This window comes from Equus przewalskii, chromosome 6 (assembly GCF_037783145.1).
Source record: "Equus przewalskii isolate Varuska chromosome 6, EquPr2, whole genome shotgun sequence".
NCBI lineage: Eukaryota > Metazoa > Chordata > Mammalia > Perissodactyla > Equidae > Equus > Equus przewalskii.
In genome coordinates, this window is record NC_091836.1 from 69,953,922 (window position 1) to 69,980,278 (window position 26,357).

The 26,357-nt window shown below is 46.9% G+C and overlaps 1 protein-coding gene and 1 long non-coding RNA gene across 24 annotated transcripts in view; one reads left to right on the forward strand and one right to left on the reverse strand.

Moving 5' to 3' along the window:
* The window catches only part of C2CD3 (C2 domain containing 3 centriole elongation regulator), a 133,813-nt gene that overhangs the window by 106,043 nt on the left and 1,413 nt on the right, over window positions 1-26,357 (forward strand). For 16 of the 21 annotated variants that reach the window (XM_070625819.1, XM_070625829.1, XM_070625824.1 and 13 more), the window contains 4 exons: window positions 500-661; window positions 4,417-4,634; window positions 7,978-8,893; window positions 13,425-13,536. In XM_070625819.1, coding sequence (XP_070481920.1) covers window positions 500-661; window positions 4,417-4,634; window positions 7,978-8,893; window positions 13,425-13,536 — 1,408 coding nt within the window. Of the gene's footprint in view, window positions 1-499; window positions 662-4,416; window positions 4,635-7,643; window positions 8,894-13,424; window positions 13,537-26,357 lie in introns of all 21 variants that reach the window. The other 5 variants (XR_011541545.1, XR_011541546.1, XR_011541547.1 and 2 more) reach the window with 1 other exon arrangement.
* Window positions 292-25,307, reverse strand: LOC103564421 (uncharacterized). 3 transcript variants are annotated; one of them, XR_011541554.1, is made up of 6 exons: window positions 18,432-18,811; window positions 17,147-17,216; window positions 16,598-16,861; window positions 12,310-12,398; window positions 10,382-10,487; window positions 292-890 (listed from the first exon to the last, which is right to left on the reverse strand). It is a non-coding gene; the product is annotated as an uncharacterized lncRNA (long non-coding RNA). The 3 variants fall into 3 exon arrangements; XR_011541553.1 differs by having other exon boundaries at window positions 656-890; window positions 10,382-10,585; XR_011541552.1 differs by lacking the exons at window positions 292-890; window positions 10,382-10,487; window positions 12,310-12,398 and adding exons at window positions 21,396-21,544; window positions 25,157-25,307 and having other exon boundaries at window positions 15,308-16,861; window positions 18,432-18,897.

Consider the following 26,357-nt stretch of genomic DNA (forward strand, 5'->3'; position numbering starts at 1 on the left):
TTGGCAGCCCAGGGTTTTGCCAGTTCGGTTCCTGGGCACCGACCTAGCACCACTCATCAAGCCATGCTGAGGTGGCGTCCCACATAGCAGAACTAGAAGGATCTATAACTAGAATATACAACTTTGTACTAGGGGGCTTTGGGGAGAAGAAGAAAAAGATTGGCAACAGATGTTAGCTCAGAGCCGATCTTTAAAGAAATAAAATTAAATAAATAAACAAGGACTCCATAAATATTGTTGTTCTTGTTATTCTTATTTCAGATCTGTGTTTTTAAGAATCACTCAGGCCATACTGTGGAGAATTTATTGGAGGGGAGTGGGTAACACTGAAGGCAAGGTTATTTGGGAGATAGCTGTAGTCCAAGCAAGAGTTAATGAAGCCGTAACTGTGGTAATGGGCGTGGATTTGCAATACCATTTCAGGAGGGTAATTTGTTTATTGTCACAGTAGTTTTCTCATTTCTTGGGAATTTATTTTGCCCCCATTTGTTCCTGACAGAAGCAGTGCTGCCAGAAGCCAGGCATCACGCCATGAGGAGCACGTGCAGAACATCCGCCGATTTCATGAATCCCTGCAGCAGGGAGAGGCAGTCTTGCCAAGTGATGACAAACTGAGCACCTCGCCCTTGTCCTCTCATAGTTCCATTCTGACTTCTCTCAGGTGAGGCCCTCCGCTGAGAAAAGGCACAGGAAACCATAGTGGAATGCGAGGTGAATGGGCAGTGGCAATCTGTGGTACTGCTTTTCCGTCAGCTGCAACCACTCTGGGAGGTTTAGTAGGGACTTGCATGCATGTTAGTGTCGAATTGGAGCCTGGAGCCTTGCAGGATTCCTCATAGGTGAATTTTTCTCAGCTTGGGGCCTTCCATTCCGTCAGGGGGCTGATCCACCTTTAAATACAGGAACTTTAGATTATTCACCAAACTTAATAACAACCACCCTCACATCTGCACAGCCTCACTTCCATTTACAATTTACAAAACCTCATCCTGCCCGTCATCTTTATCTTCACAACCACTGACTTCTTCCAGACCAGCATCTGTCCTATTAATGCTTCCGTGTCCCTTTCTTAGTTTAGGCAGCATCTGAGCCAGAGAAGCACTGTGAGCATTAAAAGGGCCATTATAGATCATCTGGATCCACCTCTGGATTATCTAGTAAGAAGTGTAGCACGGTGGAAAGGACTTGGCTTCAGAGTAAGAGAGACTTGACTTCCAGTCCTGGCTCTGCCACTCCCAGGGGAGGAGATAGCCATGTTGCCAGAGAATTATAATGATGTGTGATAAGTGCTGCAGGTTTCCTGGCCAAAGGTGAATGGAGGAGTAAGATTCTAGGTTGGTCATGGAAAGATGTAAAGAAATCACATTTGAACTGGTCTTTGAAGGAACAGGTAAACAAATGTGAAGAGCATTTTGTGCAGAAAAAACACCCTAAGGCCCAGGGGCATGAAAGAGCAAGTCAGCTTTGGGGAAATACCAGCAGTGCAGTTAGGATAAAGCTGAGCATAAGATGTAAGGAGCAGGGCGAGTTCTGTAGGAGTCAGATCTTGAAGGGCCTTGAATGTCAGGCTAAGAGTTTGGACTTTTAGAACAGTGATTCTCAAGTGGAAAGTGATGAGAAGAGGAGGAAGAGTGTGTGTCAAGTTTGAGGAAAAAGTACCTAAAAGATTTTATATTTGGAAAAAACCTATTATTTGTTTTAATAGAGCAAGCTCAAAAAAGAAAGATTGGCAAAATATTTTTGATTGGTGGGACATCGGTTAAAAAGGACTGAACAGTTGTGCTATAGACTATGGAAAACTGCTTAAACTTATATTACAAAGAAGTAACATGTTCAGATTCTCATTTTAGATTCTCAGCTGGAGACTGAGGGCTATTTAAGCTAAACCATCAATGGTGTGGCTGCATTTTATTGGGTAATTCACATAACCTATTTTAGAACCCCACAGAGAAAAGAGAAAGAGAAACTCTCCTTCACCCGAGAGCAGTTTCTCTTAACCTCAGCACTGCTGACATTTGGGTCAGATAGTTTGCTGTGGGGCCCTATCTGGTACATTGTAGGATATTTAACAGCATTCCTGGCCTCTATCCACTAGATAACAATAGCACCCCTCCCCCAGTTGTGACAACCAAAAATATCGCTACATGTTGCTGAATGTCCCCTTGGGGCCAAAATTGCCAAACTAAAACCACTGTCCTGTAGCAATCATTCCAAAAATTTGGTGTATATCAGAGTCACATGAAGGGCTTGTCAAAACAGTGATTGTGGGACCCACCCATACAGTTCGTGATTCAGTGGGCCTGGGATAGGGCCTAAGAATTTGCATTTCTAACAAATTCTCAGATGGCGCTGATGCTGCTAGTTCTAGAACCAGGTTTTGAGAAGCACTGCCATACACAAGTTCTCTACCAAATGGAGATGAAAAAAGATATATCACTTTTGCATTCCTTCCATGGGTTCATAGACCCCTAAAACAGTGTTTCATCTGAGTCACAGCAATCCTATGAGGTCTGCAGGACAAGTATTAATAAACTTTATTCACAGATGAGAAAATTGTAACTTGGTGTTATTAGTAGGTTTTACACCCAGAACCTCTGACAAGGCCAGTTGGATTTGCATATTTTCTAAAGCTTCGCCAAGTTTACATTAGTTTGCATGTTCCTGTGACAGGTATTTCTTTGTGTGCCATACACCCAGATATAGACACTTAAGTAAATCCACTGTGATTTGATAGAGTCGTGGCTTCTAGTAACAGAATAAAGATCAGCCTTGTCCTCTCATTTAATTTGGATTTGACTCTAAGACTTGCAGACTGTTCCTAATAAAAGGATAGAAAGACTTTGGGTTTACTTCACAGATATTTAGTGTCTGTGTTGTGCCACTTGTACTGGGGAGGAGTATACTGGAGAAATAGAGAAGTTTGAGATATTATCTTCTATTACCAGATGCTCATGGCCTACTTAGGGAAACTAAACTAACACATAATGAGAAAACTAAGGGAAAATCTAAGACAGAAGGTTGATGGAGATGCCAAAAGCAAAGGCATTTAAGGGAGAGGTGGCCCAATGATTTGGGGTGATGGACTTTGAAAAGGAGAAATGTGAGCACCTTGAAAGTTGAATGGAATAGGGATAAAGCAGGGGGAGTGGCTTGAATTCAGGTTCCAGCATTCAGGGGTGTGAGGCAGGAATGAGGAATGAACCCAGTTGGGAGAGGGCTTATCCCTTATCATGGAACAAGCACAAGACTTGGAGTCCCAAATTCTGAGTAGCTGCATACTACTACTCACCCTGGGCAAGTCACCTAAGTTCTCTGATCCTCACATTCCTTATTTGTAAAACAGGAATTATTGATCTCATCTGATTGGTTAAGAATTAAACAAGATAATATATTTCAAAGCATAAAACATAAAATCCTGTGCAAATGAAAGTGTTTGGTGTGATTTCTCATTGGAGAATGGTAAGAATGAACGTGGCCCCATTAAAGGTTTTTGAACAGAAGATTATTTAAAAGTCATTTATTCCTGTCTGTTTATCCATTGAACATTCATTCGTTCATTTATTTTGTGCCAAGCCCTATGCTAGGTGCAGTGGATATAAAGGAATCAGCACAGAGTTCATAGTGCTTCAGGGAAACACGTGTGAAACAAACAAGTGATGTGATTGAAGAGCACAGAAAGAACTGGGAGGCCCAGAAGAGAGGCCCTTAACCCAGTTTAGTGGCAGAGAAGGCTTGCTAAAAGAGGTCACTTGCTTGAAGGATGAAGAATGGTTATGAGGTAGCAAAGGTCAGTGTTACCCCAGAGTAAGGCCTTATTCTATCAGAGCAAGAGAATGTGAGGACTGGAATGATGGTAAAGAATGGCTCCCTACAAGAAGGTGGAATTTTTCTTTTTCTTTTGTTTTTGTTTTTTTTTTTGGTGAGGAATATTGGCCCTGAGCTAACATCTGTTGTCATCTTCCTCTTTTTACTTGAGGAAGATTTGCCCTGAGCTAACATCTGTGGCAATCTTTCTCTATTTTGTATGTGGGATACTGCCACAGCATGGCTTGATGAGCAGTGTGTAGGTCTGCACCTGGGATCTGAACCCACAAACCCCAGGCCGCCAAAGCGGAGCACATGAACTTAACCACTACACCACCAGGCCAGCCCCTAAGAAGGTGGAATTTCTACTGGACATCAGAACAGAAATTGGATTAACCAGACAGGAGAGGGAGAAAGTTGTCCCCAGCTGTGAGGTTGTAGTCAGAGAGGTGAAGGATGAATTGGTGGATTGGAGAGAGAGGGCTCTAGTATTAATAAATCAAGTGAGAGGTATTAAGGTCCTAGCACAAGTAGTAGAATGTCAGGGGAACATAAAAGATGCTTGTAATTCCAGTGAATGACCCTTTTGTCCTTTTCTCCCCTTTTTTTTAGGAGGAATCTGAATGAGCTTGATCAGATCCAGCGATACTTCAGCCAGAAGCTCACCAAGCCTTTACTTCCCCTCAGTCCTCAGACTCGTGCTGTGTTGCAGTGCCAGGAGAGCCATAGGGACCATCTCAGGCCAGGAGCCAGCAGCCTGGACCCTGAAAGCCAGTGCCTCCTGGAGAAATCCAATAACCTGGTATTGCAAGTCAGCTCTTTAATTACAGGTATGGCTCAGGGCCCCTCTTGTTGAGGAGTTATGGTCACTGGGTACCTATGCAAAAGCGTTTGAATGTCTGCCCTCAGACAAGCCCCTGTGACCAATAGAGACCAATAGCTTTTGCCATCTAACTTTTTTATTTACTGTCTTCCTTTTGCAATGAGAGACGTAGTAGCGTGGCACAGGAACATGTGCAATGAAAAGAGCATTGGACTGAGAGGCAGGAGACCTGGCTCAGGTCTTTGGTGGGACTCTGGCATGGACTTACTGTTTGACTCAGTTTACCCTTTCCCTTCTTGAGGTTCCCCCAGCCAAAAGGGGAGGTGGGGGATGGATTAGATGAGTTCTTCAGTAGCAGTTTTTGAACTTGTGCCACTCTGTTTTCAGAAATATCAACTTCAGACATATTTAAAATTCTATTTCTCAGAGCCCAGAAGTCTGCTTTTTTTTTTTGAGAAAGATTAGCCCTTAGCTAACATCCGTGCCCATCCTCCTCTACTTTATATGTGGGACGCCTACCACAGCATGGCTTTTTGCCAAGCGGTGCCATGTCCACACCCTGGATCCGAACCGGCGAACCCTGGGCCACCAAAGCAAAATGTGCGAACTTAACTGCTGCACCACCGGGCCGGCCCCTGGAAGTCTGCATTTTTTCAAGCAACCCACATGATTCAGGATGGTGGTGGTCCACAGTCCACCTTCTGAAAAACCCCTTAAAGCAGTGATCCTCACTTTGGCTACATGTTGGAATTACTAAGGGAGCTTTTAGAACTCCAGGTGCCCAGGCTGCACTGGAGGTCAGTTGCATCAGGATCCCTGAGAGTGGGATTCAGGCATCAGAACTCCCCAGGTAACTCCACTGTGCAGCCCAGACAGAGACTGCTCGAGAACAAGTATTTCCCAAACTTGCCTGAACATAAGGATCACCTGGGGTACTTGTTTTGAAATACAGATTCTTGGGTCATGCTCCATCCTACAGAATCAGAATCCAGAATTAGGGCCTGGAAACATATATCAGGCACGCTTTGGGGAATATTGAGAAATCAATTAGATCAGCACCTTTAGCCCTCACCTGGTGTCATTTTTGCTCAAGCAAAATGTGTAGATTTTACACAGGGATGAATAAGCTCAATAAAGCCACCATGGTTGGTATTAGGTACAAACCTTCCTACCCTCTTTTCCCAAATATCTAAGCTGTTGGTAGCCAGGGTCCCAGAGGTGTGCTCTGTATTTGGCTTCCACTTGCCTGGAAATATTCAGTCAGCTCCTGGTTGAGCACCAACCATGGCAGGCACTGTTGTGTTACTAGTTCCAGGAGGATACAGCAGTAGACAAGACAGGCATTGTCTCTGCTTTCATCAAGCATACATTCCATAGTCAACCAAAGAAACTGCCCCCCAGAAAGAAAGAATAAGAGCAAAACAGAGGGAGGCTTGTTTGGGGTAGAGGTGAGGGCAAATAGGGAATCCCTTTAGAGGGGTATATTAGAAGAGAAGAGAGGAGAGAACTGAAGGATTGAAGTGGAGAGCCTTGAAGCCAAATTTGGGAGTTTAATCTCTATCCTCGAAGAAATGGGGAGTTCTAAGCAGGGGGATGACTGGAGGAGAACTGATTTTCACAAGGAGAGGATGAATTTTGAAAGAGAGGTGATTGGATCAGGGAAACCAGTTTAAACAAACAAACTCCCCCTGCCTCCATCATGTCTCAGTACACTTTTTTTTTTGAGGAAGATAAGCCCTGAGCTAACATCTGCCACCAACCCTCCTGTTTTTGTTTTGTTTTGTTTTGTTTTGTTTTTGCTGAGCAAGACTGGCCTGAGCTAACATCCATGCTCGTCTTCCTCTGCTTTATATGTGGGACGCCTGCCACAGCATGGTGTGCCGAGCGGTGCATAGGTCCACCCGAGGATCCAAACCCGCGAACCCTGGGCCACTGAAGCAGAACTTGCAAACTTAACTGCTGTGCCACCAGGCCAGCCCCTCAGTACACTTTTGAAGAAGTCCTTAGACAAGTAGATATGAGTGAAGCTTGCGAGTGAGTTTCTGAGTAGGGGTTTCATTTATGCCACATCTGTATGCCAGGTCCTTTGCTGGGCCCTGAAAATGCAACAGAAATCAGACATATGGTCTCTGCCTTTGAGAAGCTCACAATCTGATGGGAGAGACATACAGACAGAAGATTACACAATAGTGTGTTCTTAAGTGCTTCCTTATAGAACAAAGCCATATAGCTATCCCATCCAACTGGTGCATCTGGGAAGGCTTCCTGGAGGAGATGCAGTAGAGCAGGGCCTTGAAGGATGGGCTGATATGTAAAAAGCAGGAAGACTGTTCCAAGACAGAAAGAGTAGTTCAGGCCAAAGGATCATGATCAATTAAGTCTGCTTCCCAGTTCCTGTTTTTATTGTCAGGTAGGGATGTTCCATTTTCATGTATCTACTCCCATTTGAGACCTAAAAATTATTCATGTATTAAACTCAGCCAGCACCTCCTGTAGGCTCAGCACTCCATTAGGTGCTTTGAGGGAGTTGTGACCCATACACCACGGGAGTCAAGTTTGCTTTCCAATTCCTTTCTCCTCTCGAATAATCATACAAACAAGTCATTTATTAGGCCTATTTATTAATTTATTTCCCCCATTTCATCCCCAAAACAACCTGAGGTGACTAGTAGCTTCCATTTATTAAGTGTTTATAGATGTGCTTCACAATGTTTGCCCATTTATCTCGTGTATTCTTTACCATGCCCCTGTGAAAAGGGTGGTGTTAATCACATTTTAAACATAAACAGGCTCAGAGAAAACTGTTTGCTTGTGACCACAAAGTGGCCAAGTGATGGTAGAGATTTGAACCCGATGACTGGCACCAAAGCCTCTGCTCGTTCCAACACTCTTCCCCTGCCTTATCATTTGGGTGATAGATATTTCCTTGCTTCTATTTTCTAAGTAAAATAGATAGTTCTAATAACTGTCATCAAACGGGTAAATAAGTGGCTTCTCATTTTGGTTTTTAATATAGGTATTTACTGAAGTAAATGGAAGCATGAACATACCCACCAGGACTCCCAGCACCCAAGAGTTCCTGAGCATGAGCAGATAGTCTCTGAAAGCGCTCCCACAGATGTAACCACAACTATACATAGATTAGATTTTGGTCCTGGGATGTTAGAATAAAGTGCTAGAAATTGTACTGCCTTGAATATAGTTTCACTGACTCTTGGGGGGATTAACTATCTTTAACATTTGTTCAAAGTCTGATTGTAAGAATACATCTGAAGCTAGAGGCTAATGTGGGAAAGTTGAGTGGTCTCTGGCCCTACCTTGTAGTAAGAGCGATATCTGTTGCTGTTCAGATCTGCAGACTATCACCAGGAATTCTCAAGCATCTTTGAGTTCTCACCAAGCCAGAAGTAGAAGCAGAGAGGTCAGCACCCTACCAGATGCTCAGGACACAGTGGCCACGCAGGAACGAAGCACAACTCCAGACCAGCCATTGGCAGGAGCTCCAGATGAGGGCAGAAACTCCCTGCCTCCCCCTGCTCTTGAAGACACTTCCAGTGGAGGAGGAATGCTCCGTGAGTCCCTGGGGCACACAATACCCATTACAAGGATGCAGAGCAGTGAGGACACTGAGGCAGGCCCAGCCTACAGTGATGAGGACTATGAAGAAGACATCATTGAGCCCAGGACTCTCAATGACATCACCACTGTGACAGACAAAACTAGCCCTTGGTCCAGTTTCATGTCAGACACAAGTGAGATCATCAGCCTTCAGCCTGGTGAGGTGCAGAAGGAAGGCCCCTCTTGTCCTTCAGAACCTTTCCCCAGAGAGGAGCTCAAGGGCAGAAGTAGCCCTCTGTCTAGCCCAGAAAGGACTGTCAGTCCCCACCTGCCTAGGCAGGGTTCTCCTAGCCAAAGTCTTGTTCTTTGTGAGGATAAATCCCCTAGGGCCAGGGTTGGAGAGCCTGCCTCAGCAGACCCTCAGCTCATCTCATCCATGACACTCTCAGGAGCCAAACAGAGCAATACCTTTGTTGATTGGAGCTCACCAAGGGTAGATCAGGACCAGGAACCCAAGCCAGAGGCCCAGGCTGGGAATGAAGCTGCCTCCAGTGAGCTAAGTGACTCTACTGATAGCTTCGAGAAATTCCCTCTACATCTAGCCTCCCAGAGCAGAAGAGAAAATAAGGGACCACCCATCAAACGCCCTGACAACAAGCAGAAGCAGGCGACATCTGGATCAGAGATGTCCACAAGGCAGAGCCTCCTGTATCCTTTGGTGTTTCTCACTAGTAGCCCCTTAAGCCATCACTAGGCATTTTGGATGGTAGTGCTTAGGCCAGCCTAGTGTAAGTGTGAGCGTGAGCAGTGGCCACCCTCGTGGAATGTGCTGCGCGGCACGGGAAGAGCCTGTTCCTTCAGAAGACTCGGCTCGCCCACACGGACAAGGTGCTGCAGTTCTACCACGAACGCCAGCCCTCTGAGGCCTAATGCTTTGAACTGGGTTGAGGTGTTGGTAGCACATTCATTAGCCTAGCATGGCCGGATTTATCTGGTCACTCTATTCGGTATTTTACACCTGAAGACAAGGCTCTGGATCTAGGAATGAGACCATTAATCTCAGTTGCAGTAGAGATGGAGGGTGTGGAGAGAGAGGGGACAGAAGAGTACTCCCACTACTGATGGAGCGTTTACTATGTGCCAGGCCCTTTACATACATTTTTCATTCAGTCATCACAAGCCTTTAAGGTCGATATCATCGTTTCCATTTTGCATGTAAGAAAACTGAAGCTCAGAGTTATAGTGACTTGCCTAATATTTAATTTTTTTTAAAAAAAGGCAAGTGATGGAGTCGGGGGGAGGGGAAGTGGGCGCAGTTGAAATGGACTTACCGAAGCACCCCCCCCAAGTATGGCAGCGTTGATAGGGAGAAAGGGCACCCCAACATTCCCCCTCTTCCTCCTTTGAAATGCAAATGAACATGTTATGGGGGAAAGAAACCACTTAGGACCATGCACAGCCTTCACATCTATAGCCTAACCAGCTGATCAGATCAGCTCACTTGGAATCCTGACAACAAGAAGGGGTTATTGCACGGCTGGTAGGGGAAGCAGGCTGCTTTACTGAATAGACCTTTCTCTACTCGAAGTCAGGGGGCCTGAATTTGACCCCGTCTAGACCCAGCTTCTTATTACTTGTGTGACTTTAACCTTTTAACTGAAGAGCCTCAGTTTCTTCACCTGTAAGATGGAGGCAGTAATCCCTTACCCACCAGACTGTACACTCCCATGTAGGTCAGGGGCCTTGTCTTTTTCTGTGTCAGCACCAGACATTGCACAGAGAAGGATCAGTGAATATAAACTGAACTGAACTATCCGGGTTTCACAGGATTCTTGAGAAGATCAAATGAGTGGAGACATTTGTACACACTAAACAGATGTGATTCTTGTTGAAGGGCAGAGTGACACCAAGGGTAGGGGGTTTGGGCTCAGGAAAGTCTTAACGCATGCAATGGCTGGAGGGGGAGCGCTGAAAGCAGACTGCCTCCTGGCCTCAGTCATCCTGGCTTCTGACACTGCTGCCTCTACAGTCAGTGTAGTTGTGTCAGAATGTGTGGTCTGTGGAGGAGCAGGCACGTGTGCCCAGGTCGTAAGGGTACTGCTTTAATTCAGACCTCGGCTATTGATTCTTTCCAAAAATGAGTATTGCCAGGCCCTGTGCTGCATATTGAGGACAGAGATTTGAATCAGACCATACCTTGAGCAGTTCCCATTATGAAGTAGGAGACAGGTAATGACAGTAACAGTAAACAGGCAGTGCCAGCTTGTTGTCCTAAGTGCTGTGATGAGACGTGGACACAATGCTAGGGAGCAAGAAGAGGAAGCTGCCATTACCGTCTTTGGAGGTATCCCAGGAAGAGCTGGACAGTAGAGCTGGACCTTAGTGATGAAGAGGCATTCTCTAGGCAGAGACAAGAGAAGTTCTAGTCATGGCAAACTTTGTGCAGAGGCATAGCCAAGTGAAAGGGCCTGGCCTGTGGACAGCAGTTCCCTGTGGTTAGAGCCCACGGGTAAGTGGGATGGTGAGAAATGAGTCTGGGCTAGATCTTAAGGGGCTTTTTATGCCTTGATGAGATGCTTGACTCTATCCTGTAAGCAAATTAAACTTCAGTTTCCTTATCTTTAAAATGGAGTTGGTAATAGTACTTCCCTTGTGGAAATTGAAATTAAAAGAAATTAATGATGTAAACTACTTAGCATAGTGCCTGGTACATAAATAGTGTTCATTAAATGTTAACTGGTAAGCAAGAGTATGATTGGTCAGATTTATATATTAAAAAAGTCCCCCAATAGGGGCCGGCCCGGTGGTGCCACGGGTAAGTTCACATGTTCCGCTTCTCGGTGGCCTGGGGTTCGCTGGTTCGGATCCCGGGTGTGGACATGGCACCGTTTGGCAAGCCATGCTGTGGTAGACGTCCCATGTATAAAATAGAGGAAGATGGGCGCGGATGTTAGCTCAGGACCAGGCTTCCTCAGCAAAAAGAGGAGGACTGGCAGTAGTTAGCTCAGGGCTAATCTTCCTCAAAAAGAAAAAAAAGAAAAAGTCCCCCAATACCTTGTAGAGGGTGGATTAGGTCAGAGGAGACTAGAAGCAAGGAGACCAGGTAAGAAATTTGCAATAATAATAAAAGGTGAAGAAAGTCCAACCTCAAGCATAGACTGCTTTACGATAAAGAGGAGGGAGAGATTTGAGAGGTTTGGATAGGGAGGGGCAGGGGATGAGAAAGAGGGAAATAGAAAGTATGGCTTAGAGATTTCTCTCAAAAGTTACTAGGTAGCTGACGTCCTTTACTGGATACGGAACAGCACATAAAGATAGACAGTCTGGGGGGAGGTGACAGATTTCCATTTTGAACATACGCCTGTAGGACATCCAGGAGGAGATGCAGGCCTGGAGGTTAGGAGTTCAGCTGTAGCAGTAGGTGTCTCTGGAAATAGAGAATGGCAGCAGGGAGAGCAGGGAAAGGAGACCCCCGCACACAAGGTGGAGCCCTGAGGATCACCCGTATGTGAGGGCAGGCAGAACAGACACACCCACAGAGGAGCCGGAGAAGAGCTGGTCAGAGAGGTGGGAGCAGAGTTCCAGGGAGAGGTGGTCAGTGCTCTGACACTTAAGACAGGCCCACTGGAATGTGGACTGATATGTATTCGCTAGCTTTAGCATTAAGGAGGACAGTGCAAAGATGGGAGTGGAAGGCAGACTTCAGTGGGTGACGGAACCTGTAGTAAGGACAGTGAGAACAGGCAACTTTTTCCCATAACCTGGGGAGATGAGAATAGCTGACATTTATTGAGCGCATGCTATGTCAGGCACCATTCTAAGCACTTTGCGTATATAAACTCATTTAATCCTCAAAACGAAGGTACTGTTATAGTATCCATTTTACAGGTGAAGAAACAGGCACGAAAAATGGACTTTCCTGAAGTTACCACCCAGTAAGTGACAGAGGTTGGAACAGGACCCTTAGGAAGGCAAGAGGTGATGGGCTGGGAAGGGGAGCTTTGGTGCTTCAGGCACCCCCATGACACCTCCCAGCAAAGCTGTCCCTTCCCCACAGCATCAGCTGACTTTCTGGCAGAGTCCCCAGCAGTCAGAGCAGCAGCAGCAAATAGGCCCAACCTCACCTGGGCCTCTGAAGAAGGCTTGGCTCAGGGGGTTTATGCCCTTCAGGGTCTTCAACTCCACTCCCACCTCGCAGTAGAAACATCAGGGCCTTGAAGCAAAGTAGGAAATGATGCACTTCATTCATACAGCAGATATTTATTGAACACTGTGTCCCAGGTACTATGCTAGGTGACAGGAATGTGGCTATGAAAAAGTGATCATCTTTGCCCTCTTGGAGTTCGAAGTCTACCATGAAAGAACAATGATAAACCAATCTGAATCAGAACCATACTTAGCTTAGAAACAAGAAGTTGGGACATTCAAATAGTCCCCTTCCTCCCCTCCCAAACTGAATTAGTGCTTCAATCAAACAAATGTTTGAGGAACACCATGTTCTCTACACAGTACTAGGTACCTCCAGAGGGTATGGAGAAGTACAGGATATGGTACCTGCCTTCTAGGGCTCACATCCAGACTGGGTGGACCAGCTGTGCCCACAGACAGCCCATTATGCGGAAGCCTCAGTTCTGGATGTGAGCTGAGAACAACCAGAAAGACAGGCCCTCCTTCAGTACCAAGCATCTCCCTCCAGCCTAAGATACTGCCCCTGGAGCCACCTTCCCACCCCAGCCTGTCTGACTGACTACTAACAGGTCAGACTTTGGCCAGCAGGCCCTCAGCAAGTATCATTCAGCACTTGCTACCTGCCAGCCTCGTGCAGGGCTGTAGGAGAGTAGTGAGGTAAATCAAGGGAAGGGCACTATGTGTGCCTTGAGAAGCTTAGGGAATACCGAGGGAAACAAACTGAGAATCGTATCAGACAGATAATCAAGCATTAGCCTGTGTTGCAGACTGTGTTCTAGACTCTGCAGAAGGAGGGGTCGCCGTCGGCTACACTTAGGAGAAGGCTTCCTGGAGGAGGCAGGATTTGAACTGACCCGTAAAGAAAGTGTAGACTATGATTTGTTAGGAGTAGGTAGGGCCCTCCAGGCAGTGGGAACCACTTGAGCAAAGGATTCTTAGGCCGGGATAAGTTGGGGGTAAAGATGAATAGGGATGACTGAGGTCAGTGGAGATGCTGTTCTAGCAAGGCGGTAGATTTCTAGGTATTTGTGTCCCTTAACTACGATTATAGCCCAGAGCCCATTGTCGTGCCCAACTTCTTTTTGCCTCCCCAGCAGTTGGAGGCCTCCCTGCGGATGCTCTCACTCTCTGCAGCTTTGCCACCACCTGCCACGACAGATCAGGTAAGATAATAGCTGTGTGGCCTCCTATCTCCTATAGAGACTTCATCTCTTCCATGAAGGTGTATACAGAATGTAGAGCTGCCATAGGCCAGCTTCCCAAAAAGGCAGCAGCAGTGGTCACTTTTCAAGCTTGTACTGAGCATATTCGGTGGCCCAACAGTGGGCAAGGAGCTCAGGAATGGCGAGGAAGAGCAAATGTGTTAAGAGCAGGGCATTGTCAGCTAAGACGACATATGGAAGAAACAGTGCAGAAGCCTAAAAGAAGGACACAGCTAAGAAATGCATACTGAGTGCTGTGGGAGCTCCAGAGAAGCAAAGGTGGACATGAGCAGAGGAAGCTTCAGACAGGAAATGCAACCACAGAGGACCTTGACTGAGGAGTACGGTCTGGATGAAGACAATAATATCAGTGGTATACCTATTTGTTGTTTACAAAACACCTCGTAACTAGTCATCATCCAGCTGAGTTAGGTGGTTGGAACCCTGATACAAACCCCAGCTCTCTTCTTTTCTGCCTTAGTACAGCACCTGACCTTTCTTGCAAAGGTGGCAAGAAAAAATAATAATAATAACCACTTTTTGGGGCCGGCCTGGTGGCACAGCAGTTAAGTTCTCACATTCTGCTTCAGCAGCCCGGGGTTCGCCAGTTCGAATTCTGGGTGCAGACCTGGCACCGCTTGGTAAGCCATGCTGTGGCAGGTGTCCCACATATAAAGTAGAGGAAGATGGGCATGGATGTTAGCTCAGGGCCAGTCTTCCTCAGCAAAAAGAGGAGGCTTGGCAGCAGTTAGGTCAGGGCTAATCTTCCTCAAAAACAAAAACATTTTTCTAATCATTCAGCATGTAGTTATTGAGTACCTACGCTGTATCAGGCATTGTGCTAGGCGCTGAGCATACAGTAGTTAACAAGACAAATTCCCCATCTTCATGGAACACAGAGAGTAAACAAAAAATAAAATGTTTACAGATTGCAATGAGTACTAGGTGCTCTGATAAAGAATAGGGTCTCTCTGAGTGGGCAGTGTTTATGCAGAAGGATGGTGATCATGGTGGTGCCTGCCAGGGTCAGGCACTATTCAAAGCACTTTATATTAATTCATTTAATTCAGCAACCTGAAGTCCGTATTTCTATCCCTATTTTAAGGTGAGAAAACTGAGGCCCAAAGAGGTCAGGAAACTTGCCTCACACAGGTGCTAAGTGGTACAGCTGGAATTGGAGCCCAGGCAGTCTGGTTTCAAAATCTAACTACTGCACTATCCTGAGAAGGAGCCAGCCCTGTAAGGAACTTGGAGAGGAATATTCCAGGCAGAGAGAAGAGCAAATGCAAAGACCCTGAGGCTGAAAGAGCTTAACATGACCTAGGAACTGAGACAAAGGCGGTGGCACTGGAACATAGAGATGGATCTAATGAGGTCAAAGGGCACCGATCATCCAGGATTTGGAAACCGTAGAAAAGAATTTAGATTTTATTCTAAATGCGAGGACAGCCATGGAAGTGTGTTAAGCAGGGGAGTGAGAGCAATTTAAATTGTGAAGAATTCACCCCAGGTGCTGAACGGAGAACAGGCGTCTTTCAGGGTGGGCCGCGTGATGGTGGTTGGTGATCCTGAAAGGGGGATTGCAGAGATGTAGTGGAGAAAGGAGCCATACAGTGCCGCCGTGTGCCGGGCACCGTTCTAGGTCCGGGCTGAACGAGTCACAAAGCCCCTGCCCTTGGAACTTTTTGAAAAACAAGATGATTTCAGAGAATAATACATACTACGAACAGAATACGTTAGCTTGTTTATTATTAATTGTAATAGCTAACCCCTATTTAACACTTGCTATGCACTAGACATTATTTTAAGTTCCTTACATGTGTAAACTCATCTCATTCTCCCCACAACCCAGTGAGATGGGTACCATTGTTATCCCCATTTAATAGATGAGAAAACTGAGGCTCTTTTCAGCCTGAAGACCTACAAGGTGTTATTATGTCTCTTTTCTATAAAAACTGAGACACACAAAGGTTAAGTCACTTGCCCAGGGTGTCCCAACCAGTGGCTCTGAACATGTGACTCCAAACTCCATGCTTCCCTTATACGGCTCTGAAGTCATGACGCGTGGCTTCTGGCATATTTTTCTAGCCAGTTTGCCTTCTTTTAAATAGACTTCATTTTGCAATTAACATTTAATATTTTTTATGCTTTTCTAGAGCCTACTTTGATGACAGATAGGGTCAGTCCAGAAGTACCCCCAGAGTTTGGGGTTATAGTCCTAAAGAGAAGCCATCAGACGTCTGATCCATTTCCCCATTTTCCTTCCCCCTCTGTCCCTCAGCTCCCCCAGCACCATTTTCAGGTCATGCCATTTGTTTGGCACATGGATCAGTCTCAGTTCCCACACATCGCAGTTTTTATCACATGCGCAAAGCCTTCCCTAGAGGAGGAGAGGTGCCAGTCCCCACCCAGGAGCTCTACGTTTTGTGGCCTTTATTGCTACTCTGGTTTGTGGTCACCAGCTCATCCTTTCTCTCTGCGTCTTCCCTGGCATGTCCCATACATACCCATCAGCATTTATGCTAGGGTCACAGGACTGTGTCCCGGCTCCAAGCACAAGCTTTTGAGTGAGACATCCATGAGGTGGAATACTCAATCTGCTGCTAGGTAGCTAAGTGACTTCGGGCAAGTGACTTGACCTTTCTGAGTCTCAGTTTCCTTACAAGTAACAGCAGGGTAACATACTTCTTACCTAATAGGATGATGGCAAGAATCACCCTAGAGGAAAGAAGTGGACACTCTTAGTTCCCTTTTCCTCTTCCCCTCCTAGCCAAGGGGGTGAAGTGTCAGTGAGCCATAGGAAGGGAGGTCTGTGAGCCACTTAGTCTGCGCTGTCATCCCTCACCTGCCAAGCAGAAGCACTGTTCCTGCTTTAGTGTTTCTACCTTCCTCATGTGCCAACTCCCAGGGGGACATACTGTCTTTGATCTGTTAAACATAACATACAAAGTGTGGGAGAAAGAGAAATAAGAATTTTCCCCTCAATGAAGGGGCAGGTCTAGTTTGAGAAGATAGGTCTCACACTTTTTAGCCTTTTTTCTTTCTTGCCCACAGCAAAACTCTGTTGTTTGTCTGCTGCTCTCAGGGCCACCTCTCTCCTTGAGACCTCCTTCTGGGTCCTAGTTAGGGTAACCAGTTGTCATGGTTCACCCCAGAGGGCAGAGGAAACCTCAGGAGGTTGGTCATCTTCACTGGTGCTGGGCCTCGCTCACTGCTTGAGGCATTTATAGCCGAGTCTCTTCTGAGTTTGATGCTCTAGACTGGCTGCCAACCAGTGCTGGATAACCTAGGAATCAAATCAAGTATGTGTTTAAGGTACTAGCAAGTAGAGGCCCCAAAAATTAAGAGAAAAAATATTTTAAGAATTACAGTTTTTTAAAGCATTGAAATAGTTACCATGGGATAAGTCAGAACTTAATTAACTTCCTTACATTCTTGGTTTATTTTAGATTTAATTGTGAATTATATTTGGGCAGGGGCACCATAATCCTCTCATCTTGGGGCCCCTGAATGTCTTAAAAGTGGCCTCACTTTGAAAAATTTAAGACAAAAAACAGTATTTTTTATTTACCCGTATGCTTAGTAGTTCTGGTGTTCTTGGTTCCTTCCTCACATCCCGGTTTCAGTCCAGCACCATTTCCCTGCAGGAGAAGAGCTTCCTTTAGAATTTCATGGAGTACAGACCTCCTGGTAACTGATGCTGTCAGCTTCATGTGTCTGAAAATATCTTTATTTTACCTTCATTTTTGAAAGATACTTTTTTCACTGGATATAGAATTCTAAGTTGAATTTTGTTTGTTTCTTTTAGCCTTTAGGAACTATCATTCCACACTCTACTGACTGCCATTGTTTCTGATGAGAAGCAGCCATTGTTTTTATTGTTGTTGCCCTGAATGTATTGTGACCTTTATTCTCTGGCTGCTTTTAAGATTTTTCTCCTTGGTTTTCAGAAGTTTGACTACAGTGGTCATAATTTTGGAGGCAGGGAATGGCGTAGGGGAGGAGGCGCACGTAGGTCTATTCAACACTGTTAACAAGGCTTTAGTTCTTAGATTGGGTTGTGGGTTTACAGATGTTCATTTCTATTATGCTTCATAATTTACATATGGTCCATAGGTTCTTTGGTATGTTACACAATGAAATCACAAAATCATGTGTAATTAAAATTTTAAGAATGATTGAATGGTGACAAAATGGAGACACCAACTCCTTCCCTAATTTGACTGTGATGTGGAGCAGAGTGATAGGATAGTGGCTGGAGTAGCATATGAGATCGAGGGAAGGTTTTTTGGGGTTTGTTTTTTAAATATGGCAACCGCTACAGCTTTCCGTATGCTACAGCAGTGATCCAGTAGAGAAAGGGAGAAGGGAAGATGCAGGAGAGGGAGACGGAATAGAAAGAACAGTCCCCGGGTCAGAGAAGGCATGGGATCCAGAGCACATGTGGGGGTATTGGCCTTTTTGGAGGAAAAAGAAAACTCACCCTATAGCATGAAGGAAGACAGAGAAGATGGAAAAGATGGGTGCTAAAGCAGGTAGGATTAGAGATTGGTGATGGAGTTTCCATTTGATGAAAGCTGCCATTTTCTCTTTTGTCTTCTATTTTCTGTAATGTGAGAGGTAGACAGGGGAGGGCAGGAGCCTGTCCTGTACCCCCATTTGAGGATTCCTTCCATTAAGATTCCATCTGTTCCATCTTTCTGCCTTGGCCCTGAAGGTTGAAGAAGAGCATTTTGAGGGCCTACTGGGCTCTTCTCAACCAGTGTCCTGAGACTGCTGTACTGGAGCTGACCTGCTTCAGGCCCAGGACAAACAACCCATCCCTGAAAAAGGAGAGCTTGTATGTACTGGCTCACCTGCTCTGGTTTCATCACAAGATCTAGGGAAGGCCTAATCCTTCGCTCCACACTGAAATCATGCGCCTCAGCCCAGGAGCCTCCCAGACAGTCTCCACTTGAAACGTCTGTGAAGCAGGTTTCTTCCTCTCCTTCCCTCACAGTATTGTGGATACAGGATTCTGTGTGACATTAACCTTCTGATCTTTCTGAGCCTGTCTCCTCAGCTGTCAGCTGGGGTTATCAGGCCTCGCAGGGTGAGTGTACTGTAGAATACAGATAGAGTACAGAGGCCAGGACTGCTGCACAGACATCCAGTCGCACAGTTTCCAATTGCTTGTGAATTGGTCGAGTTCTGCTGCCTCTGCTTTCTCTTCCCTCTTGTGGTGAAGTGCCTCTTCACTGGGGCAGCTTCCTGGTTTTATTTAAAGTTACTTCTGATTTTGTTTGCTTAGCTGCTATTGGCAAACTAGTTTTATCAACTTCCCTAAAGGGGAGAAAAGAGGTAGAAGGTGAAACAGCAATAATTTACATGTTGTTTTCCCCAGACTTATGTCTTCTGCTCTTAGACATGTTTCTTTGGGAAAATCTCAACCACTCCAATTACTTCGGTCATTATTTATAGTTTGATGACTCTCAAATCCTTGTCTTCAGTCTAGACTTCTCTCCTATGCTACAGATACCCATGGGTCCAGCTGTCTCCTAGATGTCTTTGCTTTGATGTGTTGCAAACAGTTCACTATACCCAAAACTTGAGCTTGTCATCTTCTGCATCCCCCTCTAACTCCTGCATTCCTTATCAGTAAACTCAACCACCGTCATGTAGTTACTCCTGCCAGAAGCATAGGTGTCATCTTTTCGTCCTTCTCCTTTATCCCTCATGACTCTCAGCCAATCTGTTACCAAGGCCTGTTAATTCCCACCTCCTAAATATCTTTTGAATCCCCTCACTTCTCAGCATTCCATTATCTAGTCCCAGTCATCTCCCCCATGATTATTTCTAACTATTTCTGACTGTTTCTGTTTCTAAATAGATCTGGAGATCTATTTGATCTCTCAGCAGCGTGTGACATAGTTGATCTCTCTTTTTTAAACACTTTCTTCCCTTGTTTCTGAGGCATCAGTCCTTCTTGGTTCTTTCTCCTCCCCTCCTCCCCTTCCCCGCCCCCACTGGCTGCTCCTGCTCAGCCTTCTTGGCTGGTTCTTCCTCATTTCCCCTACTTGTTAATATAGGGGTGACCCAGGGTGTAGTCTTCAGACTTCTCTATTTACCCTTACTTTCTAATGACCACATTCGATCTCAAAGCTTTAAATGCCCTCTGTATGCTGAAGATGCCTAATGGTTATCTTAGCTCATACCTCTCCTATAACTCTAGGCTTTAATGTCCAACTGTCTACTCAACATCTCCACCTAGATATCTAATTGGTATCTCAAATTCAATATGTCCAAAACTCCACTCCAGATTTTATTCCTCAAATCCGTTCCTCAGTCTTCCCCATCTCAGTTAATACTCTATCCTTTGAGTGTAGTTGTTCAGGCCACAACCCTTGGACTCTTCCCTGATGTCTCTTTTCCAATCCGCTAAATTATGGCAGCTCTACCTTTAAAATATATCCAAATCCAACCACTTCTCACCACCCCCACCATTACCACCCTGGTCTAAACCATCATCATCTCTTGCCTAGATTATTGCAGGAGCCTCCTAACTTGCCTCTCTGCTTTTGCCCTTGACCCTTGCAACCCATTCCTCATACAGCATTCTGTTAGCCTTAGATGTTAAATGTATCATTGAATAAATCATGTGACTTCTCTGCTCAGAACCCTCCAATAATTTCTCATCAGTGATTAGGACAGCCAGGGCTAGGCCTGAGGACAGGCAGGCCACAGAGTAGGAAGGTAGTTTGGGACTCAAACTTGAAATATACATCTTTCGGCAAATTTGCAAAGCCATAGTCCTAAGCTAGGTACAGGATAAGACAGAAAAAGGAACTATGCCCCTTCCCGCGGGAGCTCGCAGTTCCCCAGGGGAGCCAGCTTTATGTCTAAATCCACCAACTCCTACCAAGCGCCTGTCATGCTTAAAGAGCTGGGCCCAGGGGGCTGGCCCCATGGCTGAGTGGTTAAAGTTTCGTGAGCTCCGCTTCGGTAGCCCAGGTTCGTGGGTTCTGGTCCCGGGTGCAGACATACTCCACTCGTCAGTCATGCAGTGGAGGCATCCCACATACAAAATAGGGAAGACTGGCACAGATGTTAGCTCAGGGCAAGTCTTCCTCACCAAAAAAGGAAAAATTAAAAAAAAATTTTTAATCAATAAATAAAGAGCTGGACCTGGTGCCATGGACCCTGCCTTGAGGGAGCTCACAGTTCTTTGAGAGGCACTGGCCACCAAACCACTCACTAACTTTCTGAAATGACATCAGCCTATATTAGTACTTAAATAAAACAAAACAAAGAGAATGGGAATAGGGAAAGGAAGACAGCTACGTGGGGTGGCTGGAGTAGAATTCAGCAAAGATGAATGAAAGACTTTGAAGGCTGTGGATTTGGAGTAAAGAAAACTCTCAGACAATCAACAGAACTTAGTAACTGGGAGATAGAAGCAATATGTGCTAGGGAGGAGGTCAGAGGTGAGTAGAGATGGGCCTGGACCAAAATAGTCAGGACTGGATAAGAATCAGAAGCAAAGAGTAAGAAGCAACCTGTCTTCTGAACATTGGCCTTTCTGCCTGCTACGTGGCAGTTCCTTACCCTGAGGTGGTCCCTGTCTTGTTCTGTGCCTTCCTGCCTTGAGGCCCGTCTCTGCCTACATCATAATCGAGCCCCTGGATTAACCACAGGTGTGGGGCAAGATGCTGCTGTTCCTAAAGAGTGAGTGTAGGAGGCAGGAAGTCGGAGACAAGCCCAGAGTGCAAAGCCTTGAGCTGCCCATCCCCCTCCCTGCACCCCCCCCCCCCCCACCCCACCCCCAGCCCTAGTGTTCTCACCTCCACTCAGCAGACCACAGCACCTCAGGCCTCACTAGGGATGGAGGTGCTCCAGGCCAGCTGGGAAGCTGAGAGTCAGCAAACCTGGTTTCTTGCCTTGGCTCTGCTGCTGGCTTTCTGAGGTCTGAAGTCTGGTCTCTCTCTGGTCTCTGGGGAGGCAACACAGACTTAATCTCTCCTACCATGCAGTTTTGTATAGTAGTTAGAAGCAGGGCCTCAGAATCCAGACAGCCTAAGTTTAAAGTTCAGTTTTGCCACTTACTAGCTGTGTAACCTGGGGCAAGTTACCTAACTTTTCTGTGCTTCAGTTTCTTTATCTGAAAAATGGGTGTAATAGTACCTGCCTCCTAGAGTTTGTTTAGAATTAACTGAGTACGATATGTAAAGCACTTAGAATAGTTCTTGGCATGTAACATAGTAAGAATTATATGAGTGTTAGCTATGTTATTTTTATCATCATTATTATTGCCTTATATTGTCATATTATAAGACTTCTTCCCTCTTATGCTGTTACATTTTAGCAAGGACTGGTAGGAAGGAAATGCTAAGGGATAGGGACATGATTCAAAAGCTTAGCATCAGGAGTGGGGAGCTGGGAAGTTAGGCCCCACAGGGCACCCCAGAAGTGTGAAGAGAAGTTCTCAGGGCTGTAGCAGTTGACTCTGTGCTCAGTTCAGACCCTGAGTTAGAGACTCAGGATGACACACCACCCCACTTAAGGGCGATAGAACCCCAGCCTCAGAAGTCTGTGGCCTGTCTGTCTATGAGTCTTAAGGCTGCTGCTTTTCTCCCAGAAGCCCAAAGAATTTTTATGTCCCTTGGTTTCCCTCCCCCAAGCCCAGAGGCATCTAAGGGATACACAATCCTGGTTGAGAAACCCAGCCTCCACAAAATCACCAGATCGGGTCAGCAGAGTCCAACGGAACATCCTGAGCCCAGTGTCATCTGCCCTCAGCTTGTGGTCCAGGCCTGATGGCTCAGCTTCCCCTCTTGGGGCAGGAGGCCCTGACCTATTGCCTCATTTCTTTGAACCACCAAGTCCCTAGCCTTCTGCAGAGCCCCAGGAAGAGACCTAAAGGTCAAAGGGTTTCTGATAAAGGCCACACAAAGCTTTCAGGAGGAGATGAGCTCCCTGGCCAAAAACGTACAGAAGTCACGGGAAACAGCCGGAACTGGCTGGTACCCTGGCCCAGAATGCAGTTTGGCAGGTACTCAAGGGAAAGGTGCCACAGGCCTGCTGGGCAGGTGGAGCCAGGAGCTCTCCCAGGAGTGTCATGTTAACCCCTCCCCCTCAGGAATCTGGACTTTTGAGCCCTCGTACTGGCAGGGCATGAGTTCAAAAGGTTGAGAAGTGGTGATCTAGTCAGGCCTCTTCAGTGTGTAGCTGGGGAGTCTGAGGCCCGGGATGAGGAAGTGTCCCTAGGCCCTCTGGAATGGGCCTGTTGTCAGGGAAGGATACAGAGCTGTCAGGGGGTGGTGAGGAACGGAGGGAGCATGTACACAGTGAAAACCACATGACCTGAGCTCTAACACAGGAATGGAATGTGAGCCCAGAGTGCGGAGCCCAGCCATGCTGCAGCTGGTTGGGGTCAGATTTAGGATTTGCCTCTCAGGGCTGGGCCCTTGGTCTAAGTGTCTTGTCCCCACTTCCCTGCTGCTCCTGGCTGCAGCTGCTGAGTTTGCTACTCTCTTTAGCACCAAGGAAATCCTAGTCCTGGCCTAGAGAGGACTCTGGGAGCCGCCTCAGGGAAAGGCATCCGGCCAAGGGGGTGAAAGTTGAACGAGGCAGGCAGCTATACTGAGCCTCACAGCACACCGTTGGCAAGCCCACCTGGCCAGCCAGAACCAAGTGGCTGTTTACTTTCAGTTTTCAGCCCTTTGGAAAGTTTTCCTTCTAGCTCCTAAGTCAGAGCTGCTCTGGAAAAGAACAAAATTTCAGCCCTTTCCCCGGCTCACTGGGCAAGGGGCAGTACTGGGGGAGAGCTTGGCCAGGCCTGGCATAGCACTGGGCATGCCTTGAGAAGGCACTGTACCCCACTTCTACTCTGCCTAGGGTGAGGTCTGAGAACAGCAAGGCTTCGTTTTGCTCTCTGCAGCTGGGGTCAGCTCTAGCTCCAGCTTAGCCCCTGTGTTTGCAAGATGTCGTACCTGGCCAGAACCTTGGTCACATCTGAATTTTATTTCAGTTTCACTGTAGACTGGGGGAAAGAAGGCCAAACAGAAATTCTTTGCTCCATTTGGCAGTGAAGATACTGAGACCCAGAGAGAGAAAGTGGGACAGTTGTGCTGGGCCACAGGCCAGTGTTTCTTTCACTCCACCCCACTGCCTCCCCTCTGAGAAAGCCCCCACTTACTGAAGCAGGGGTAAGTGGGGGACCTGCACCCACCACTCTCCTAGGAGCACGTGGCCTGTTCAGAGGGATCCATCTGGGGACTGCAGTGGAGGGAACCCAGCACACAGTAGGTTGGATCAGATCACATTTCCGACTAAAGAAGAAGGCTGGACCCTCCCGAGAGAGCTTTTGGAGAAGGTGCTGCACCGCAGGGACCCGGCCAAAGAGAGAGCCACAGGCCAGGAGAAGTCCCTGGGTTATGCACACCTCCTCGTGCATTGTCTGCTCATCTTGATCTGGTTTCACATGGAGAAACCAAGGCCCAGAGAGAAAGTGACTTGCCCAAAGCCAGGGCAGAGCCAAACCCTGTCCCCGTCCTGGTCCCTGGGCCATGCAGATAAGGCCCCCTAGGTTACTGGGATCCAGGTCTGGGTGCTGGGAGGTTGGCTGAACCGGCCACCATCGATTCAACTCCAAGACAGATATTGGCCTGGCCTGCAGGTGCAGGCCTGTGCTCATGCTGTTCCCTCCAGTGGAACGACCTCACCTCACCCCCAGTTCTGCTGAAACCCTGCCCATCTCAGATCCCACCTCTGTGCTGAGCCTCCCCTGACATTCTCAGCTGTTATGAGTTGCTTCTTTGTCTATGCTCCCAAGCTCTAGGCCTCATCTCTGTGATTATTAGGTAGAATGTGTCTCCCCTCTAGCTTGAGCAGCCCCATGAGGATAGGAACCATGGCTGCCTATTGTCCTTAAGAATTGATCAGGTTGAATAGATCTTAGGCTGCTGAAAAGTTTGCTGAATCACTAATAAATGTCTTTTTTTTTTTTATGATGAAGATTTGGCCCTGAGCTAACATCTGTGCCAGTCTTCCTCTATTTTGTATGTGGGACACTGCCACAGCATGGCTCGATCAGCAGAGTGTAGGTCTGCACACGGGATCGGAACCTGAAAACTCCAGGCCATGGAAGGGAGTGCACAAACTTAAACTACTATGCCACCAGGCCAGCCCCAGTAAAGGTCTTTTGATGGTCATATCACGAACTGAGGTACTTGGCCCTGCCCATCATGGAGAGCAAGACCCATTGGAGCCTCTCCAAAACAGAGAATGCTTCTCTTCTGACAGATGAGGACACAGTGGCCTGGTTTTAGGATTTGAGATAGGAGACTATGCTCTTAGGCCTGTTTTCCCATCTCGTTTATAGAACAGTTATCTCCCTGGTTCCCTTTCACTGTATCAGAGAAAGAAATGGAAAGTAAGATGCAGCAGGTGACCCAGAAGATCTGTCTACAGTACAGCCAGGGGACTGGAATGGGACTTGTGTCACCTCTAAATCCTAAATACCTCAAGAGACAGCAGTCTTGGATCTTGGGAGTATAGAGGAGTATATGGAGGCTTAAAGTGCTGCAGAGAGGGTTTGGCTTACCTGAAGGCCTGGCTCGTGGTAGGCCAACAACCACTGGTTCTAGAATGAATGAATGAGACGTTTGCTGCAAGAGGCAGTCTCCTCTCTACCCAGTTTAAGCCTCTGGTCACCATGGCTTCATCCACCCAGTCACTGGTCTAGCAGCCACCACGCTGCTATCTTGGACCCAGCCCAGTTGAGTCACAAGCATCAGACTCAGTCCATGCCCTGCAGGAGCACGCAGTCAGAAGGGGGAGGGCAATAGGCAGTGACTTGGCACTGGCCCCTGGCCTGAATCCTATGGGATGCAGGTGTCTCCCATATTTTGAAAGGAAGAACTGCAAACCTCAGCAAATGTGGGTTTCCTTTTCCCTGGTTGCCTAGACCTGCCTAGAAGACAGGGAGCTGGATTTTCTAGTCTCTGCTGGGCATGCCCAGACCCTAGCACCGCTTTGCTCTTGGTTCTCAGCCAACCCTGCCTGTGAGCTGTCAGTGCTGAGAGCTGGCTCAGATCATATGCACTCCTTGGCATTTAGAACTCCAGACTGGCAGGATCCTCAAGGTTGCTCACCTTCCCTTTCCCATGGGTGGTAAACTGACACCAGACAGTAGAGCTGCTCTTCTGATTCTTTGAGTGGCTCTCTCTATCTCCCCAGCTTAACTCTGAGCGATGGAGGTCAAGAAATGAGTTCTGTTCCTTTCTCTCTCCCTCTCACAGTAGACATTAAAAAGCTTAAAGAAATGAGGGAAAGAAGGGATTACTGAATGTTACTGATGCCAGAAACAACCCTAGCTGGGCCTCAATTTCCCACTAGCAGAACTGCAAGGGGCAGGGAGGAAGTCTCAATCTCTAGGGTCTCCGCCCGGCTGACTCTCAGTACCTGGGGAGTGCTGCAGTGTGCTCTCAGTGCCCCTTCAGCTTGTCAAGATCTCGGCTCATGGGATTTGGGGATGGAGAAGAGATATCCATCCACAGGGCTGGCTGCAAGTCTGCTGTGGTGGCGGCTCCCATCTCCTTTCAGCACTGCCTCTTCCCCTACCAGGCCTCCACCCCTTCCCCAGAGCCTTGCTCTCAGCCAGCTGCCTGGGGTGGCTTTCATATATAGCTTTGAGCTCCTTCGGGGCAGGAACCTGGCACAGAGTAAGCACACACACGAAAAAATGCTGAATGAGCAAATGAACAAGGAGTCATCAGAGGACCACCATGTCATAACCCAAATGC